At 41.9% G+C, this 21390-nt stretch overlaps 1 protein-coding gene across 1 annotated transcript in view; it reads right to left on the minus strand.

The window, feature by feature from the left end:
- Positions 1-21390, minus strand: part of LOC126174871 (dual oxidase) — a 557146-nt gene that overhangs the window by 156900 nt on the left and 378856 nt on the right. The window contains exon 3 of the mRNA XM_049921282.1: positions 8095-8256. Within this exon, the coding sequence (XP_049777239.1) occupies positions 8095-8256 (162 nt within the window). The remainder of the gene's footprint in view (positions 1-8094; positions 8257-21390) is intronic.

Genomic DNA, 21390 nt, shown 5'->3' on the forward strand with positions numbered 1-21390 from the left:
GCTACGCCATCAATTCCATGAAACCCCATTTGATCTAGGAGAATACTGTGATTCACTCAGTCAAATGCCTTAGATAGGTCGCAGAAAGTACCAACCAGCGCTGTTTTATTATTTAACGCTTTTATGTAAACGGCATTCTCAGTAAAGCAACACCTCTGAAACCCAATGTCTTAATATCAGGATTGGATAAAAAGTAGTGGCAACACTACCATAACATGAAGGATGTGCATCAAATGGCATGCACGCTGTCTGCAGCTGGCAGCAGGACAGTCGACATAGCGCACTGAGCGGGCGACGGCTGTGTTTGAATCATCTGCAGTGCGTACTGTCTGCAAGAGCGGGAAGCCAGTTCAAGCGCTCTAACAGACGGTCGCTGCAGCTTACTAATGCAATTTCTTCCGACATCATCTTCGTCCCCCACTGAGAAGAAAGTGGCGGCATGACTTCTGATAATGCATCCCGCCATCCTTCATCACAATGCGCGATACGTTGCGGCGAACCCCGTGCAGCAGCTTCTGCGTACGTGGGGGTGGATCCACCGTATTCACCCGACATGAGTCTGTGCGATTACGACCTGTTCGCTAAAATGAAGGGACCTCTTCTCAGCATGTACTGCAGCATCCGTGACGCCGTACCAGAGGGCGGCTCTTCCGAGACACAGACGGAGATGGACGTACTGACGTTATACCACATCTTCGCTTCCATCTCTGTGGGGGACGGTGATTGAGATGCGGGCGATTACATTGAGAGCATGCGACACGGTGAACGACTGAAAACAAACTCTCGTATGAACTATAACAGTGTTGCCACTACTTTTTATTCAACCCATGCATATGTAACAACTTCACATTTTTCTATATTTATTTATGTATTTATTTATGTATTTATTGATTTATTTAACTTGGCAAGATTAGGGCCATCAGGCCCTCTCTTACATCTAACCAGGCATTATTTTACATTCATATGTTTTAGTAGGCATGTTAAACTCCATCTAGTACAAAAAGTGAAATAAACAATTACAAAGGCACACCTGGAAAAATACATATATAGAGAGTTTATATTCGTAGATCATAGGTACTGTTATAATTAGACATTATTGAAGAGACAGATTTTAGATAGGAGTGCTAGCAGCAGGGAGTATGAGAGAGACTGATGGTGAAGGGAGGAGAAGAATAGAGACATGATGAAACATAATTAAGGAACTATAAAGGAAAAGAAGATTGCGTGGCTAATAGAGATAGATGAAGAGGAAGGCATCTCAGGAGGAAGATAGGAGACGCTAGCTTTGCTATTTGACAGATGAAAGGATTGGCCTTGTACATTAATTTTGTGGAGAACGTTATGAGGATGATGGTAGGAAATGCTTCAACTTCTTCTTAAAAGCAGCAACGGATTGAATTTTGCGCAAGGTAAGGGGCAGTTTGTTCCGGAGGCGGACAGCGGCAACTGAGAAGGAGTTTTCAAAAGTTTTTGTTTTGTGAGTGGGCACAGTTAGGATACCAAATAAGAGTGACCTCGTGTTTAGATTATGGTGGCATGACAGATTTTTAATCTCTGAAGCAAGGTACTGGGGTGCTTGTGCGACGAGGAGACGGTGAAGTAGACATAGAGTGTGGTAGTCACGCAATTTGTCCGGCCGCAGCCACGCTAGCTCGGAGTATGAAGCACTAACATGATCATATCGGTGAATGTTGCAGGTGTAACGCATGGTTAGTTCTAGCCGTCTTTTGTTTTCACTACTCATGCCTCGTTGAATTACATCACAATAGTGGAGGTTCGGTAGAACGAGTGCTTGCAGGAGCTGGCGTTTCAAATCCTGTGGAAATATGTTCCGAAACTTTTTGAGAGCATGGAGAGAAGCAGACGTCTTCCGGCACACTGCGACTGTATTCTCCGCCCAGTAGAGATGCTCATCCAAAGTTACACCCAAGTTCTTAACTGTTTTCTGATATGGTATTGGAGTACCGTCGAGCAGAATAGGAGGTAGCCGTTGGCGGAAATCTGAACTTATTAATTTCTGATGGGCTATTAAGATTCCTTGCGTCTTTTTTGCATTTAGTTTAAGCCCCAGGTTTTTCGCCCATGTCACTACTGAAGACAGATCATCATTCATCTGAGCGATTGCAGTGTTTACATCTTCAGGTCTGACGCTTAGGTAGAGCTGGAGTTCGTCAGCATAGAAATGATATTTACAGGAGGACAGAACCGACGAAATATCGTTGACATATAAAGAAAACAAAAGTGGTCCTAAGACTGATCCTTGTGGCACTCCCAAGGAAACATGTTTCCAGGAAGATTTTTCATTTACGCAGACAACACATTGCTGTCTGTCTTTTAAGTAGCTTTCAAACCATCTCACTGGACTATCTGAGAAATTAAGCTGTTGCATTTTTCTGAGCAATATGTCAAAGTTAACAGTGTTAAAAGCTTTGCTGAAGCCCAGTAGCGTCAATATTGTTGCCTTTCGGTTGTCGATGGCGTATTTCAGGTCATCAGTTACTTTAATTAGAGCAGTGTTTGTGCTGTGATGTTTACGGAAACCGGATTGAAATTTGTCATATAGGCTGAATTCATGCAGGTGTTCAGTGATTTGATCATGAACAATATAGTCAAGTGCTTTAAAAACAGCAGGCAGTATGCTAATTGGTCGGTAATCACTAGGCAGTTGCGGGTTTTCGATCTTAGGGATGGGTCGAATTATGCTTCTTTTCCATGCAGTGGGGTATATTCCGTTCAAGAGAGAAAAATTAAATATGTCAGTTAAGACTGGTACTAAGATATCGGCAACATTCTTAATCATGGTTATACCGATACTGTCATTGCCTATTGCATCAGAAGAGATTCTCATTATTGCTTTTCTTGCCGTATTTATTATTACATGTTTTAGATGGAAGGTATCGTTGATAGTTATCCTGTTTGGGGATTCTTGTGGACGGTAATTATCAGCCATGTGGGTATGCAGAGGTGCAGAGAAGAATTCACTTAATTCGTTAGCTGACACATGAAAAGTAGTTTCCGATTTTGCCTTTCCGACCCCCAAACTACGGAGATTGTTCCATAGAGTCGTGGGCGTCAGATCGCTGCATACAAGGGAGCGAGCGTGCCTGATTTTAGCAATGCGAATGCATTGTTTCATGAGGAGCTATACTGTAATCTTTTATACTTATCTAACTCTGTTGTTATGTGGTGCTCATAAAGGATCACTAAATTTTATACCATGATCAATTTTGACGCTTGCAGCCTCATCACCAGATGTACCTGATACATACATATCGTATAGATGTTGCGACGTATTCATTTTAATACGTTTGACTGTTTTGTCTTTCAGTAACATGCTCTGTCCAACTAGGAACCCACAGCAGCCCTCACGAAACGATACCCCCAGCTGCTGGTTTCTGCAAAATATCGCACATCGATTCGATGTACGTCGGATGATATGGCTAGATCCCTCAAAATCGAACGTTATATAATGACATGAAGACTGCGTTCCCCTAGCCATAAATCTTAAACATCACTAGGCATTCTTCCTGCGCTCATATATGGATGCAACGGGAATAAACTCTGATATACGGTACGATGGGAAGTACCCTTTACCATGCCCTTGATAGCAGTTTCCAGAGTACAGATGCAGATTTAAAATACGCTAATGTGGAAAACTTAAAGTCGAAAGTAACTTTGCTGAATAACATAGCTCGATGAAACTTGGATCATACATAAAAGACCTGCTGGAGTATAGTACAGAAGATAACTGAAAGAAATAAGCAATTAGACGAAGAGAAATTGGACTTTTATTGAAAGACAGTAATTACACTCAAGTCACCGCGATTCGTGATGGCCTCCTGGACATAAAAAACAGCAGGACTTGCTCTTAATAGAGTGTGTGATCACCGAGGACGGCACTGCATACACCGCAACATACTCCCATGCTGAACACAAGAGTGGTAAGGAATTCTTGTGGTAGGGCGTTCCGTTGCTCCACCATCGCTTTGACAAGTGATTTCAAATGGCTCTAAGCACTATTCGACTTAACATCTGAGGTCATCAGTCTCCTAGACTTACAACTACTTAAACCTAACTAACCTAAGGACATCACACACATTTATGCCCGAGGCAGGATTCGAGCATGCGATCGTAGCAGCAGCGCGGTTCCGGACTGAAGCGCCTAGAACCGTTCGGCCACAGCGGCCGGCTGACAAGTCATGGATCGTAGTTGGTGCATGTGAACGTTCCCTCACATGGCGACAGGTGGGAACACATAATGTACCCATTGTCTAAAACGATCGTTTTGGTGGTCTAAATGTTATGGCGTGGAGAGGCATAATGTTGTATGGGCGCACTGATGTTCAATTCTTTAAACACGGTACAATCACTGGTCAACGTTATTGTCACACTGTACTCCTTTCTCATGTGCGTCTCTTCAGGGAAGCATTCGGCCCTTGCTTTATTTTATGGCTGACAGTGGGCGACCTCATCGAACAACGCAGGTAGAGGAGCTCTTGAAATGAGAACATATTCGGCGAATGAACTGACCTGACCGTTCATCCGACTTACATAACATCGAGAACGTATGGACTGCGCCGTGGAGACTTATTTCAGCATGACTGCATGCACCAAAGAACACCCAGCAGTTGTCAGCCACGCTGGTGGAGGAATGAAACATCCTAGAACAAGAAACTTCCTTACCAGCCTTACAGTCAGCATGGAAGCACACTAAAAAGCATGCATTGGTGTCCTCGCGCTCACACATCCTACTTGTTGCGACCAGATGAAACTACACTACTGGCCATTAAAATTGCTACCCCAAGAAGAAATGCAGATGATAAACGGGTATTCATAGGACAAATATACTAGAACTGACATGTGATTACATTTTCACGCAATTTGGGTGCATAGATCCTGAGAAATCAGTACCCAAACAACCACCTCTGGCCGTAATAACGGCCTTGATACGCCTGGGCATTGAGTCAAACAGAGCTTGGATGGGGTGTAGAGGTACAGCTGCCCATGCAGCTTCAACACGATACCACACTTCATCAAGAGTAGTGACTGGCGTATATGACGAGCCAGTTGCTCGGCCACCATTGACCAAACGTTTTCAATTGGTGAGAGATCTGGGAAATGTTCTGCCCGGGGGAGCAGTCGAACATTTTCTGTATCCAGAAAGACCTGCAACATGCGGTCATGCATTATCCTGCTGAAATGTAGGGTTTCGCAGGGATCAAATGAAGGGTAGAGCCACGGGTCGTAACACATCTGAAATGTAACGTCCACTGTTCAAAGTGCAGTCAATGCGAACAGGAGGTGACCGAGACGTGTAACCAGTGGCACCCCATATCATCACGCCGGGTGATAGGCCAGTATGGCGATGACGAATACACGCTTCCAATGTGCGTTCACCACGATGTCTGCAAAACACGGATGTGACCATCATGACGATGTAAACAGAACCTGGATTCATCCGAAAAAATGACGTTTTGCCATTCGTGCACCATCGCAGGCGCTTCTGTCTGTGATGCAGCGTCAAGGGTAACCGGAACCATGGTCTCCGAGCTGATAGTGCAAGCTGCAGCAAACCTCGTCGAACTGTTCGTGCAGATGGTTGTTGTCTTGCTAAAGTCCCAGGTTCGTCGCTGAGTACATCATCGCAGGCGCTCCTGTCTGTGGTGCAGCGTCAAGGGTAACCGCAGCCATGGTCTCCGAGCTGATAGTCCATGCTGCTGTAAACGTCGTCGAACTGTTCGTGCAGATGGTTGTTGTCTTGCAAACGTCCCCATCTGTTGACTCAGGGATCGAGACGTGGCTGCACGATCCGTTACAGCCATGCGGATAAGATGCCTGTCATGTCGACTGCTAGTGATACGAGGCCGTTGGGATCTAGCACGGCGTTCCGTATTACCCTCCTGAATGCACCGATTCCATATTCTGCTAACAGTCATTGGATCTAGACCAACGCGACAGCAATGTCGCGATACGATGAACCACAATCGCGATAGGTTACAGTCCGGCCTTTATCAAAGGCGGAATCGTGATGATACGCATTTCTCCTCCTTACACGAGGCATCACAACAACGTTTCACCAGGCATCGAGGGTCAACTGTTGTTTGTGTATGAGAAATCGGTTGGAAACTTTCCTCATGTGAGCACGTTGTAAGCGTCGCCACCGGCGCCAACCTTGTGTGAATGCTCTGAAAAGCTAATGATTTGCATATCACAGCATCTTCTTCCTGTCGGTTGAATTTCGGGTCTGTATTACGTCATCTTCGTGGTGTAGCAATTTTAATGGCCAGTAGTGTACTTTTGTCGGCTATGACTGTGCTCTCTTTGATTGCTAAATATTAGTTCACTTTATTACGCAAGTGAATGAAAGTTTTACTTAACTTTGATACACTTCTTTGCAACAGGACTGCTTGATAATTTGCAACTGTCGTGGACTATGAAACCATCACTTGATGCACAGCTTAAGAAACTGTTGTCTTGAGGTAGCAATGTTTGCTCATTTAGAACAGTATAAGTTCATCTGACACTTTAACAAATCGTTGGTCCTACACAATGATGTTGACTGCTGTAGCTCTGGTTTCGAACTACGGCAGAGTTCTTCCAGGCTCGGCTCTGTCTTGATCTCAATGCGACTGTAGTACTGGGGGAGAGGTGTCGCCTTCAGGAGTGTCTTCCACACTTCGTTGCGTATTGCAGCGAGCCCTCGCTAATGTCTGTGCTATCGATATACATTGCCTACTTTGGTGTGGCACCGCGATCTCTGGACGATTCCACACTATTAGGAACGATGTGCCATTGTTTGTAACGTCTAAAAAAATGGCTCTGAGCACTATGGGACTTAACATCTGAGGTCATCAGTCCCCTAGAACTTAGAACTACTTAAACCTAACTAACCTAAGGACATCACACACATCCATGCCCGAGGCAGGATTCGAACCTGCGACCGTAGCGGTCTCGCGGTTCCAAACTGACGCGCCTAGAACCGCTTGGCCACACCGGCCGGCTGTAACGTCCAGATGACCATCATCAGTTGCTGTGATGTCACTATAATTATTATCCTTGAATGAAAGTGTCGTTTTTGTGCGTCTCACTGCTCCTTTTTTCAGTTACAAAAGTGGTTCAAATGGCTCTGAGCGCTATGGGACTTAACTTCTGAGGTGGTCAGTCCCCTAGAACTTAGAACTACTTAAACGTAACTAACCTAAGGACATCACACACACCCATGGCCGAGGCAGGATTCGAACCTGCGACCGTAGCGGTCGTGCGGTTCCAGACTGCGGCGCCTAGACCGCTCGGCCACTCCGGCCGGCCTTTTTAGTTACCTTCTGCGCTATACTGTAGCAGTTCTTTCTCTGGATGGTCCATGTTTTATCTATTTATATTACTTGACAGTGACACATCACGTGTAAGTTATTTTTACCGTTAAGTTGTGCACGTCACTGTACTTGTTAGTTAATGGCTATGTCACTTTTCTTAGGGTACAGTGACAGTCACTTGTAACCTGACACACTATTCAGAACGTGTTAATTAATTGATTCGCCGTAGTTAGAGTGGTGAGTCATAGAAGAATGGTTCCTTTTTAGTGTGTAACAGACATACTGATTGAAGAATGGTTTGTTCCTCTTTAGTTGATAAGGGACATGGCGACTGCCTAAATACTGTTCCTTGTTAGTGCGTAAGGGGCAAGGCTACTGACTGATGAATGTTCGCTTTAAGTGGGTAAGGGACATAGTAGCTGACAGAAGAATGGTCCAGTTTAGCGGATAAGGAACATGGCGACTGATTAGAGAATGGTTTCTTGTTAGTGGGTAACATATATGGCGACTGAGCTAAGAATGGTTCCTTTTTAGTGGATTAGCGACATGGTGACTGAGAGAAGAATGGATGCTTGTTAGTGGATAAGGGAGACGGCAGTTGACTAGGAATGGTCTATTTTACTGGATAAGGGACATGGTGACTGATTAATTAATCGTTCCTTGTTGATGGCTAAGTTATGTGGCGACCGAGTAAAGAATGGTTCGTAAAGAATGGTTCCTTTTTAGTGGATAAGGGACGTAGTGACCCGGTTGTTAGTGCGTAAGGTGCGTGGCTACTGACCGAAGAAGGCGAGCAGCGCTGTCCTGTTGCGGGCGGAGGCCATGCCGTCCTGCCCCCGCATGAACATCTGGCTGAGGCGGCGCGGGCTGGGCCGGCTCTGGCCCGCCAGCATGTACACGCCGTCCGCGTACGACGGCGGCGTCTTGCGGGTCAGCTGGTTGTCTGCAACACAAAAACACGCACACACGTCAGGCACGCAGCGGTACCAATTGCCTACTCGCTTTGTTATGTTTCTAGGCTATTTTTGGTATTCAAGGAATGTGCTATTAGCTCTGTTCCTTTCATTCGATACGTCGGACTTAATATTTGTACACTGGACATTGTTCACACAGTACTCTTCAATAGTCAATGTGTCACGCCACGGCGGTTGTGAGTACAAGCATTATGACCTCTACTTGTCAGCAGCATTGTTGTTGCAGTAGTATTTTGTGAGGAACAAGTGCCGGATGTTGGTCAAACTACTGAGCAATCTGAATATTGCTAACAGAGATAAAGATACAGATGATTTGGTAAAAATTAACTGAGAAGTGTGGAGATTTTCAAGCAACGTTGTCGTTGAATTGCTGCTTGCGCGTAATTTATGATGTGTCTGAAAGACGGAAAGTTCATCATCATCATCATCATCATTTAAGGCTGATTATGCCTTTCAGCGTTCAGTCTGGAGCATAGCTCCCCTTATACAGTTCCTCCATGATCCCCTATTCAGTGCTAACATTGATGCCTCTTCTGATGTTAAACCTATTACTTCAAAATCATTCTTAACCGAATCCAGGTATCTTCTCCTCGGTCTGCCCCGACTCCTCCTACCCTCTACTGCTGAATCCATGAGTCTCTTGGGTAACCTTGCTTCTCCCATGCGTGTAACATGACCCCACCATCTAAGCCTGTTCGCCCTGACTGCTACATCTATAGAGTTCATTCCCAGTTTTTCTTTGATTTCCTCATTGTGGACACCCTCCTGCCATTGTTCCCATCTACTTGTACCTGCAATCATCCTAGCTACTTTCATAGTTTTTGTCGAATTTTTCTTTACTATTTCGTGTTAGTTACTTTCATTGTTCTGACGTGATTAAACAAATTTATCAGTTGAAATGGCTTGCACTCAGAAGTTATAGACTAACCACTCCTTTAACATTCTACCAATTGATTTCATTGCAGAGTAATATATTTTTGTTTAAGTGGTTTTTGTAAACATGCTGACAGTTGTTAAAGTATAAGAGTTGCAATATAGTTTCCGGATGCTACTCTCTTCTGCATCATTTAGCGAATGCAATTTCCTGCACTGTCACCTCACGAAACTGTGGATTTTTAACTGTGGTCACTGTATTGCACTCTGCGGATCACAGTGCTGAAAACTGAAGTTTAGTGCCGTTAGAATACGAGGTCTGTGCAAAAAATTTCGGAACATAAGTAATTTCGAGACAGTGGTGTGTTGGAGCGATATGCCTGTGTTTGATTTGAACTGCCGCAAGTTTCATTGTTGCATGTCCGTTACTTATTGTTCAGTGCTGTGTTGTGTAGAACATTGTGTCGCACAGTTCGCGAATTTCGAGATGGCAGAGTTATAGGAGCAACGCCTCTGCGTTAAATTTTGCGTAAAACTTAAGAAAACCTTTACAGTGACACGCCAATTGATGCAGAAACCCTACCGTGGTGAGTGCTTACTCCGTACTCGGTGTAATGGATGGCTGAGACAGTTTAAAAATGGCCGGACGGACATTAGCATCTAGGAACACATCGTGCTGCTACGAAGTTCGTCCCACGGCGCATGATTCAAGACCAGAAAGAGCGACGCCTCGCAATCTGTGATGAGCTTTTGGATCCTACAAATGAGGACTAAATATAATTATTTTCAGCCATAATGGCTATGTTTGTGGACCGTGACTGTGTGGGATTATTATTTATTTCAAGTTTCTTCTACCAGTCACTTTTTATTTTATTTTATGCTTAATCTAACGTAACGCAACGAGTTTCGAACATGTTCTGTCTATTTTCAAGCGTTAATACATACATACATACATAGAGAAATGTTGCTTAAAAATAAACAGTCTTAAACTAGATTAGTCTAGAACACTTTGTCCATTGTTTGTAATTTTTTTAATGTAGCTGCTGGTGTGGCATTTGGGGTGCAGCAGGGGGCAGTGTATATCTAGAAATCGAAATCAGTGATGTCTTCCTATGGTTTTCTTCTTTGTTGTTGACTATGTATATTACAGCCTAAAAAACTTATAGAATTTAACTTTGCTTGTGATGTTATCATTTAGTGTTAGAATTTTATTTTCTATATGGTTGATAAATATTTCTGCTAATAGGCTACTAAGAGGGCTTCCAATTGCTAGTCCTTGGTCCTGCTAGTAAATTTTATTGTCAAAAGAGACGTAATTATATGAGAATACTAGATTAAGTACATCTACAAGTTCTATGATTTCTGGTTTGCTCATTGTCTTTTTTCTCAATAGGTTCATTCTTATTATCTCAACTGTTTCATCTACAGGTATACTGCTGTAAAGGTTAACAATATCTAGGGATAGAAGCTTGGCTTGAGGTGGTACCGTTAAATCTTTCAAACTGTTAATAAGTTCATAGATATTCCTTATAAGAACCATAACTGATGCTGAGACGTGGTTCTACTGTTATGATGTTGAGACCAAGGTTCAGCCTTCTCCGAGACCAAAAAAAGATCCTCAGATCAGGTCAAACATCAAAGCAATTCTGATAGTTTGCTTTGATTTTGAAGGATTAGTTCATAATGAATTCGTACCACAGGACAAACTTTTTATCTATGGTACTATCGGGACATATTGTGACGACTGTGGCAAAATGTGATAGGAAATGGCCTGAAACGTGGCGAGACAATTCATAGCTCATGCATCACGGTAACGCACCTGCACATTCGTCTCTGTTGGTGCGTGACTATTACACACAAAACGAAATCACTGTGTTGCCTCATCCTCCTTACTTTCCCGACATGGCCCCTGCGGATTCCTTTTTATTTCCAGAGTTGAAAATCCTGTTGAAAGGACGACGATTTGCAACGATAGACAAGGTAAAATAAAATTCGTAGACGACGTTTCACGCGATCCGGCAAGAGGTGTAACAAGACTGCTTCTGGCAGTGGAAACGGCGTTGGGAGCGGTGTACGAATTGTGGAAGAGAGTATTTCGAAAGAGACCATGCGCAATAAGTAAAAGGTAAGAGGACAAAAATTTTGTGAACAAAGTTCCGAAATTTTATGAACAGACCTCACAGTTGCAGCTCTTTGCATTGTGCTGTGCAGGGCTTTCATTCCTAGCTAGTTTGCTGCTGCGCTGCATTTTTCATGTTGATCACTTCAATCAGTACCGAGTTTCTGTTGACATAGGTAAGCCTTATAAAAGTTAGTTAGGGCCAGTGTAACATCACTGTCAAAACATAGCAAGATAATTTACAGTTAGCTTTACAATTCAAAGTCATTGTCAGGTAAAATGTAGGTATGGTCATTTCAAATTTCATTTCTTATACAGACTTATTCTTACAGTGTTACGTTTGAGTGTGTATCATTTAATCATTTAATGATTGCAATTTATTTATTCAGTTTGCTTTCGTAAAATTACAGAACGTTTTCGCATAAAAATTTTGGTTATTTATTCTTTCAAAATCCGTTTTATAATTTCATGAAGCATTTTTATTCTGTTTTGTGTATTGAAACTGTAAGTCACGTACTGTGACGTCGTGCATTATAGCACTGTTCACTGCACTGCATAATACAGAATTTCATAGGACAGTTTCTTTAGCATACAGCTTCATGTTTTGTAATTATTTCGGTAAAAGTTAATTCAAATAGAGCTATACAGTTTTAGATAGTTTTGTAGACTCAGTTATCAGATGGCGCTTACGTAATTACACCATCTGCATTGGTCAGTATTACAACGCAGAAACGAACAAATAGGAATCCAGTTCAGTTCAGACTATCTCCAGTTTTAGTTCACAACACTAAACGATAGTATTCACAAACAAGTTACAGCTTCCACATTCGCAATACTTCTGTACTACTGTATGTGGAACATGGAAACTAGTTTACAAAATCTTTAAATTTTCTCTTTCAATGCATGGTACAGTGTCGTAAAACGAAGACGCGAAGCGCTTTTGGTAGGGGGCGTGGCCAATACGCAAGAGCGCTACAATCGCACTACAAGATGACTAAGAATCAGTTACCATTCAAGCAGTGCGATGATTTAAATAGATTATGATCATCTGCGTCTCTTCTGATAGTTATGTTATCTACTAATTTCTGTATTCCGTATAGTTTTAACGCATTTAGTGGAAAAGAAATGCTCCCAGTTCTTGCCTGTGCACCAAGTCGCCTCAGAATGAAGGGTGCTTAAAACCTCGTGAGACAACAAGCAGGTGCTCCTTGTGGCGTAGCTGCGTGGAGAGCGAGCGGACACTCCTTTTCGATCTTCAGTCAGAACTAGGCATCGTGACAGCTTTCGACGTAAAAATCGAATTTATGGTAAATTCCTAATGTTTGACAGAAATTTACCACACCTGTTGAAGTCATACGTCAGCAGTTTCAGAATCCTGTGACACTCTTTATTTACATTTCTCGTTCCGTTACTTACAATGAATTTGACACAGCTTACTCATTTAGGATCACAACTTTTTACTTCGAATCCTTTGTTTTCAGTAATAAATGTTAAACGCACAATGTTTTCGTATTATGCGGTTCATAACTTTTTGTATGTATTTTAAATTTGAAACCTAAAATTACCAATAAATTTAAGGCAAACAGAGTCACGCTCTAGTAATAAAATTATTATCATTTCTGTCTGCATTTGCTGTGGTATTCGAAAATTAGTTTTTTTTATATTTTTGCAAAAATCTTTCATTAATTTCACATAAAAAACATTACCACTACCCTTATTGCACATTTTATGCACTATTAGGACTAATTATTGCCAAGAAAAAAATAATTAAAATTTGTTTGATTTCATCACTGTCACGTAAAAAGGTTAACATATGTCTAAAGTTAAAGTAGGAAGTTACACCGGAAATTGCTTGTATATTAAAATTAGATCTGTAGAAAGACACTTAGCGCTACAAAACTATAAATGTAAAACTAAAAAAAAAAAAAATACTGAAGCATTCAAATGTCTGTGACTACGTCATGTGCAAATTCAAAGTAGTATTTGGTATACAGATTTAGCATGTCTTTCAGTCATATTTTGTATAATTTTCTGATATTGATTAAGTTACCTGCGTTGCGTAATTATGTATCACCATTGACAATATTGACACTTAAAACACGTACATATCTCAAATGTCATATTTTTCAACTGCGTTAGTAAATATCCAGCTTCAGTTAACTCGCGGTCTTTTTTTATTATTATTTTTATATGCATACCCTTACTGACTGTGCCAGCGACTACTCAAGAAATGTCGTCACAACCTCACTCTGAGGGTAGATTTCTCCTACTTTCCAAACTGAAAATCATTCTTGTGTTGGTGCTGGTTAATAGCGTTCATGCAGACGCAAGTGTGACGAGGGTCATTCTGCAAACTAAAATGGGATTCATCTGCACAGAGGATGTCACTCCTATTGTTGTCATGGTCCTACTCGGTTTTGCAAAGTTCACAACAAACCAGGTTCGACTTTGCATTTCCGCATGCGAGAAGTACGCTGTCGGACTTGTGTCAAAGAGGGAAAGTGATCTGACCGTCCGATACACAGTTGTCGCGAAACTGTAAATAAAAAATTTCCGTGCGTGGGGATTGCTGCAGCGAGTAAGCAACGTAGCCGACTTCGATGGGAGTACATAAGCACTGACGTGTAGGCAAGCGGTTAATGTGGTATTCGCATCTTCCCGACGAGCGTGCGGTATACGCGGAAATGTGAACAATGGCGATGTTAGTACCAAATGCGTCCAAACAGGATCAATGTGCTGTTATTCTTTTCTTGGCTGCCGAAGGACGAACACCGGTAGATATCAAACGGAGAAAGAAGAATTCTATTGGGGAGCACTTTTGTCGAAAACCACCGTTGTGAAACTGTGCGCCAAAGGGTGCTGTTGCTACGTGAATACGCACGTTCCTAAATTGGGAACGTCGTAATGCAGGAGGTAAGCCAACTCAAGTGGGAGATATTCGAGCATCCCCCCTATATCCTGATTTTTCCCCATGCGATTATCACGCCTTCCGTACATTAAAAAAGGCCTTCAAAGGTCGACGATTTTTGTCGGACGAGGATGTGCAGCAGGCAATTAAAGACTTTTTCACGTAGTAGGACACTGCGTTTTATCAAAAGGGTAATTTCAAATTGGTCCGTCGGTAACGGCGATTTTGCCAGATTTGAATAACGATTCTGGATTGTACGGCCTTCGAACGGAAACTTCTTAATCACTGCATGTACAAGTCTTGAGGAAGCAGATCGATTTGTATACAACTGTCTTTCAGATACTTCTGGTTCGTCTGAGGCCGTCTGTCACACCTTGATTGGATGCTCTTGGTTGACACTGAAGTGACCTACAATAAACGTTGCCTGTGGTTTGGAACCGAGCCCGCACACACTACATACACTGAGAGGGAGAAGGAGGGAGGGAGAGAGAGAGAGAGAGAGAGAGAGAGAGAGAGAGAGAAGCGGTGGAAGAGAGTGAGGAGGAACAGGAAGGGAAATATATCTCATATTGGTATTTAGAACTGACTATAATTTCACTGAGAATGTGGTTAAATATTTTTGTGACTGCATTATACAGATACGTTCTGTGCTAAAATGAAATAGTGAATAACGAAAATTATATGGACATGTTTATGAAAGGTGACGATTATTGACCGGACGTAGTGGCCGAGCGGTTCTAGGCGCTTCAGTCTGGAACTTCGCGACCGCTGCGGTCGCAGGTTCGAATCCTGCCTCAGGCATCAATGTGTGTGTCGTCCTTAGGTTAGTTAGGTTTAAGTAGTTCTAAGTTCTAGGGGACTGATGACCTCAGATGTTGAGTTCCATAGTGCTCAGAGCCATTTGAACCATTTTTGACTATTATTGATCAACAAAATCAGGAGGGAGTAAATGTAATGTGAAACTGTTAAAATGCTTTATTGGTTGCATATGGACCTGCAATAGATTGGAGATGTACCTAATATTGTTGATTAGACTCTAACTTTGATATTACTATTATTTACACCAAGATGTGTCCCTGGTTATTTCAGAAATATGCATGTGCATCGGAGTGCGAGATACTAACAGTTTCAGCCACTTGTATGTGATTTGTAAGACACGATGATCAACACACGGTGCTGGTAGTGGGAAATAACTGTCTAGTGATTATTGTTGTTGCTTTTTTAGGTCGTGTGGTCGTCGATTCGATTCCCGGCCGAGTTGCATATTTTTTCCGCTTGCTGGCTGGGTGTTCGTGTTGTTCTAATCATTTCGTCTTATATTCATCGATGCGCAAGGCGCCAGTGTGACTTCAGATGACTTGCACTAGGCCGCAGATTTACCACAGACGGGGTTCTACCGACCAGTAATGTCATACGAGCATCTCATTTTCATTTCACACTTTATTTAGCGAAATCTATGCAGTACTTTTGTTCAAAGCTAGTAAAATACAAGATCAATTTTTATGTCACACCACTGAAGACTTTTCTCGTATTATTCACAAAAGTGCTAAAAAGGCAGCAAAGCTGAGTCACAGAAACAGTATTAGAATTTACACAGCATGGACTGGTTGCTTTCATCATTCGTCTCAACCGAGTTTCGCGAGCGAGGGTGTAACTTTCGCTCTATAGTCATTCCACACAGAGGTGCATTCAGCAATGCTGTTGCTGTTTTCTTGAGCAGTCCTGCCTGGAGAGCCCTGTTAATTAGAAAATGCCACGCGCCAGCTCCTACAGCATTTATCTCGCCAGCTGTCACCTCACAGAGTAGCGTCTCTCTAGAGAAGTCTTCCTTGAAGAGTAATAGCTGTCACTTGTAACTTCACTGACATAAAAGGAATGCTTACCTTCCTACGTCACATGTGTGGAATGCCGTATGAGTCGCTAACTTACTTTTGGAATACTTCGAATGCCGAAACTGTGTAGTCCTTCGCAGAGAAATGCAAGGTAGCAGTTGTCGGATGACGCAAGTGGAAATCTGATTTGTAATGAATATGCGTGAAGGCTGCTCTTAATTTTAAAGGATGCCTACCTGTTTCAAAAGCACCTTAGACATTTGACCAAGTATTTCACGCAGTGTATCTGCTGTGTCTTCACTCTGTCTGACTGCTCTGATGAATATTTCATGAAGGGTATGGTAGGCCAGCTTTTGAATCTTAATGCTACAGGCTCTATGGGACTTTCTCTTTTTTCGCCCTTGTTTAAGAGTTCGCAATTAAAATATTATACAGATTATTATTATTGTTATAAGTATTTCATGAAATTAGTACTAGGGCTTTCTTCGAATTTAGGTATATATCTAACGATTCTGTGGCAATGTTTCAGAGGTCCTATTACTCTGCATCTACACAATACAATACAATCTCGCTCTGTGACAATTACAACAAGAAATCGTCATTATCCTTGAATCAGGAAGAGAACACACAGAGATAACAGCACCGAAGCCAGACCGAGAAGGCAAGATATTGTGAGTGAAAGGGCCGGCTAGAAGCGGGGGTGGGGGTGGTGATGGGGGTGGGGGGATGGGGCAGTGAGATGGATGGAGGCCCTGCGAAACGAAAAATACCAGATTTCTGCAGTGGTAGAGTTTTGAACTAGAATGATCGAATATTAGAGATGGATTCCGGGTTTAGGGGTAACTTAAGTAAGAGGAGAAAATAACTAATGTAAGAAAATATAATTAGAAAAAGGGAAAAAGGGGTTTGATTCTTGCTTTGGTCTAGGCGAAGCGTCTTGGACTAGTAATCAAAACATTGGAGTTACGAGTTAGAACCGAACCATAACTCAAATTTTGAATAAAAATCATTAGCGGTGGCTGTTGAAGACTCCCTCATTCTGCTAAGGCCTTCTCAAAGAGGGCTGAGGAGCAGACATAGTTTCAAGGCAACCTCTTTCCCTTCGGATCGGAAACTGCCCCTAAAAGACGGATGAATCAGCAGTGATCAACGGCTTGAGGATGCAGAAGGCAATGGAAAACACTGCGTTAAAGACACACAGTGTGTTCCTAAAAGACATGTGGTCTGTAACTGAAAAAGTGCCATCATGATCTCTTCATTGGCGTAAGATTTCCTATTAGGATCTCCGGTATGGGACTACCAGAGGGGAGGTGACCATGGGAAAAAAATTGAATAACCAACGGAAGGGTAACATACAACGAGTCGGAGGGTGGAATTTCAGAAGGTTTAATGTGGAAGGAAGCTAGAAGATCTAAAAAAGGAAATGTAAAGGCTAAATCCAGTTATACTGGGAGTCAATGAAGGGAAATGGAAAAAAAGATACGGATTTCTGGTCAGATGAATATAGGGCAACATTAACAGCAGCAGAAAATGGTATAATGGGAGTAGGATTCGTTATGAAAAGGAAACTAGGGCAGAGAGTGAACTACTGCGCGCCAATGACAGGATTGGTCTCAACAGAATTGGTAGCAAACCGACAACTTATACGATATTGCAATACCTGTGTTATTCTGTCCTTTGGACATGCGCTGATGGTTGTCCATATTCACAATTCCAAATACGTTTAATATAGTAATAGTTATGGTGTACCTGCCGACGTCATAATCAAAAGATGAAGTGATAGGGTAAGTATATGAGGAGAGCGAACAGGTAATTCAATATGTAAAAGGAGAGGATAATCTAACGCCGGCCGTTGTGGCCTAGCGATTCTAGGCGCTTCACTCTGGAACCGCGCTACGGCTAAGGTCGCAGGTTCGAATCCTGCCTCGGGCATGGATGTGTGTGATGTCCTTAGGTTAGTAGGGTTTAAGCAGTTCTAAGTTCTAGGGGACTGATGACCTCAGATGTTAACTCCCATAGTGCTCAGAGCCATTTGATAATCTAACAACCTTGGGGTATTAAACGCGATAGTAGCTGAAGGAACAGAAGAAAGAGTCGCTGTGGTAGTAAGGATAACGAAGAGTAATTTTCCCTCTTTTGGTCATTGGGAGACTGCAGAAGACCTCGTACGGCCTTTGCTTTCCTTTAATTATTTCTTCAGTTTCTTTACTCCAAATTTTAAACCCTTTTATTTTCCTTTGCCATTTAGATTGCTTTCCTATGGCTTCACCTGCTCCTTTATCTATACAATACTTGATGTTCAAATCATTTTTGTGGGTGTTTTTATTAAATAAACCTTTGTTGGTAGAGACCTAAATCTGAAATTGAAAGATCTTACTTTAAAACTGATTGATTTTTCTTTGTTTGTAGGCGATGAGATGTTGAGTCTCTTCCTTAGTAATACGGCTTTGGCCGTAACTAAAGAAAACTGGCACTCAAAATGTCATGTCCTCTGAAAATTTTAATTTCTCGCTCTATGGAAACAGATTTCATATTCGTTACAACATATTCTGTAACTGTATACTTGCTCTGATAGCCTACGTGTCTTTGTGGGTATTTTTTCTCGTAAGATCGTAATAATTACTTTGAGGTTGTTGTTAAGTACGGAAGCTTCTCATCTGATTATCGTTTCCAGTTATTGTATATTCTCCGTAATTTCCCACCGTGTCCTTTATAGGGCTATTATCTACTCTGGCATTCCAATCTGCACACGTGTAAATCAAGTTCGTGTTGCGATTTTTTCCGTCAGTGTATGTAGTTATACACCTGTGTTGAAGAACATCGATGCACAGGTGGGCGTAGCCATGATGACAGATTAAAAATTGAAGGAAAGAATTACTCCCAAAAATTTCCACAATAAGATATCACTGCTTAAGTTTTATATTTGATAATTATCTGCAGGCTAAACACTGAAATTCCTGAAGATTCACTTACAGAAAAAGTGTTGTCACTCTCTTAAAAAGGGCATCGCAGTAAAACTCCAAACTATAGGGGCATCAGCATATTAAACACTTCCTATGAAATATATTTAGGAGTATTAAGTATCAGATTAAAGATTACTACAGAAGTGTTACTTCTGGAAGGACAAAGTTGCTTCGTAAAGGGCAGAAGGTAATATACCTTCACTATGCAACAAATAACACAGAAACTTACCACCAATGGCGGATCACGGGTCTAAATTCTGGGGAGGCCAGGAAAAATATTGGAAAATTCCCTTTCCTTCTCTTTTAACGTACGCGTATCTAGCGCTCCTAACGACTAACGCCAAAGCTACTATTACTACTACTGCTACTATCACTGCTAATAATAATAATAATAATAATAATAATAAGAGTGACGCTTGCTTTTATTTGCCATAATAACAATAATAATAAGAGTGACGCTTGCTTTTATTTGCAAAATCTGGTAGAGTGAGCGTTTTTGCGTTGTTACTTGTAAAACAACCCGACAATCCTACTTCTCCCCGAATCTTTCGATAACAGTGTCATACCACATGTCTCAGCTTTCAGTTATTCGCAGTACTGGTTTTTCAGTTGCGGTACAAACAAAAGCTGATAAGTGATCCTGGTCCACATTGTTCCTCAAATATGATTTTATTCATTTTAAACGAGAAAAAGTCCTTTCAACTGAAGCACTTGTTGCAGGAATGTTAGCATTAGACGAATAGTTTGAAAGCTTCCGGAAGAATTTGGTCCGTTTCATTCTCAATCATTCTTTTGATAACGTCTCCCAAACTGACAGTGTGAAATGTTTCTTTATGCTGGGAAGAAAATACGGTCTCCAGTTCTATACTCAACTGAGAGCGAATGTAATAATGTAAAATATGTTTGTAATAATAAACACACACCATCTTCACGGAAATGCTGAGCGTAATTTTCGAACTGAGTAGTATCACCTAATTTAAGGAAGAGCAGTTTATCACAATGTAAAAATCTTGATTCCAATTCTGTTACAACGTTGTCCAATATATCGAAGTACACCTGTTTGTATTTTGACATCGATGGATGCAGTTCAGCCTCAGACATGGAAGCTTCAGCTTGTGAATTAGTGAAGCGTTTCATGGAATTTAAATGTCGATTAATTTGCCTTTATTTCTTAAATTTCTCGTGTATGCTACGCACTGTGAGACAGTATTTTTGCAAAATTGAGCATCATTGGTTTTTTCCTGAAGAATGTTGAAAAGCAGTTCAGTTTTAAAAATATGCTTTGGAAAACAGAGAGGAGAAGAAAAAAAAGTCAAAGTCTAGAAAGCTGTTCCTCAAATGACGCGCTTCTCTACTTGTCGTTGCACTACCGCCTGGACTGGCAATTATTTCATTCAAAACCTCAATTAGCCACGGTCGGTTTTCGTGAATGGCTGATATTATTCTAGCGTTAGAGTTCCATCTCGTTTTACTGGTCGAAGAAATGCGTTTGCCCACTATACTGTCAAGAATTGCTGTGCATTTGGAAGCCAGGTGGAAGAAAACAGTTATACCCTGAAGCGTGGAGAAAAAGTTCTTACTGCTTTTATACAAGAACCGCTCTGCTGCAAAACTAAATATAGCGCTGTGCGAAACAGTAAGTAAAAAGGACTTGTGAAACCGTTTCACTGACCTTAACTTGCAGGTCTTAATTCTCCTGCCAGAATGGAAGCACCATCATAGGTGTGGGCCACTATTGTGACACGTCTGAAACATGTGTTGTTTCGCCCACTATGCAAGTACAGGGTGACAGTTGTTGAACTACATGAAAAAAACGTAAATTAGTTACCAATTACGGCGTGCACACACTTTATTCAACATGTAATTATCACTACAGATATTCGGATTTAGGTTATGACGTGTTCTATATGCCTGCCATCATTGGCGATGGTGTGGCGCAGACGAATAGCGAAATTCTGCGTGACGGAACATCGATGCCGTCGATGACCTCTTGAATGGCTATTTTCAGCTCAGCAATGGTTTTTGGGTTATTTTTGTACACCTTGTCTTTAACATACCCCCACAAAAAGGAGTCGCATGTGTTCAGATTTGAAGAATATGGTGGCCAATCGAGGTCCATGCCAGTGGCATGTGGGTACCCTAGAGCCAGAATACGGTCCACAAAGTGCTCCTCCAGGACATCAAACACTCTGCTGCTTCTATGGAGTTGAGCTTCGTCTTGCAAGAATGACATCTTATCGAAATCAGGGTCACTTTGGATAATGGGAATGAACCCATCTTCCAAAATCTTCACGTGCCGTTCGGCAGCTGCCGTGCCATCACGAAATATCGCACCGATTATTCCGTGACTGGACATTGCGCACCACACAGTCACCCGTTGAGGGTGAAGAAACTTCTCGATCGCGAAA

This window comes from Schistocerca cancellata, chromosome 3 (assembly GCF_023864275.1).
Source record: "Schistocerca cancellata isolate TAMUIC-IGC-003103 chromosome 3, iqSchCanc2.1, whole genome shotgun sequence".
Taxonomy (NCBI): Eukaryota; Metazoa; Arthropoda; class Insecta; order Orthoptera; family Acrididae; genus Schistocerca; species Schistocerca cancellata.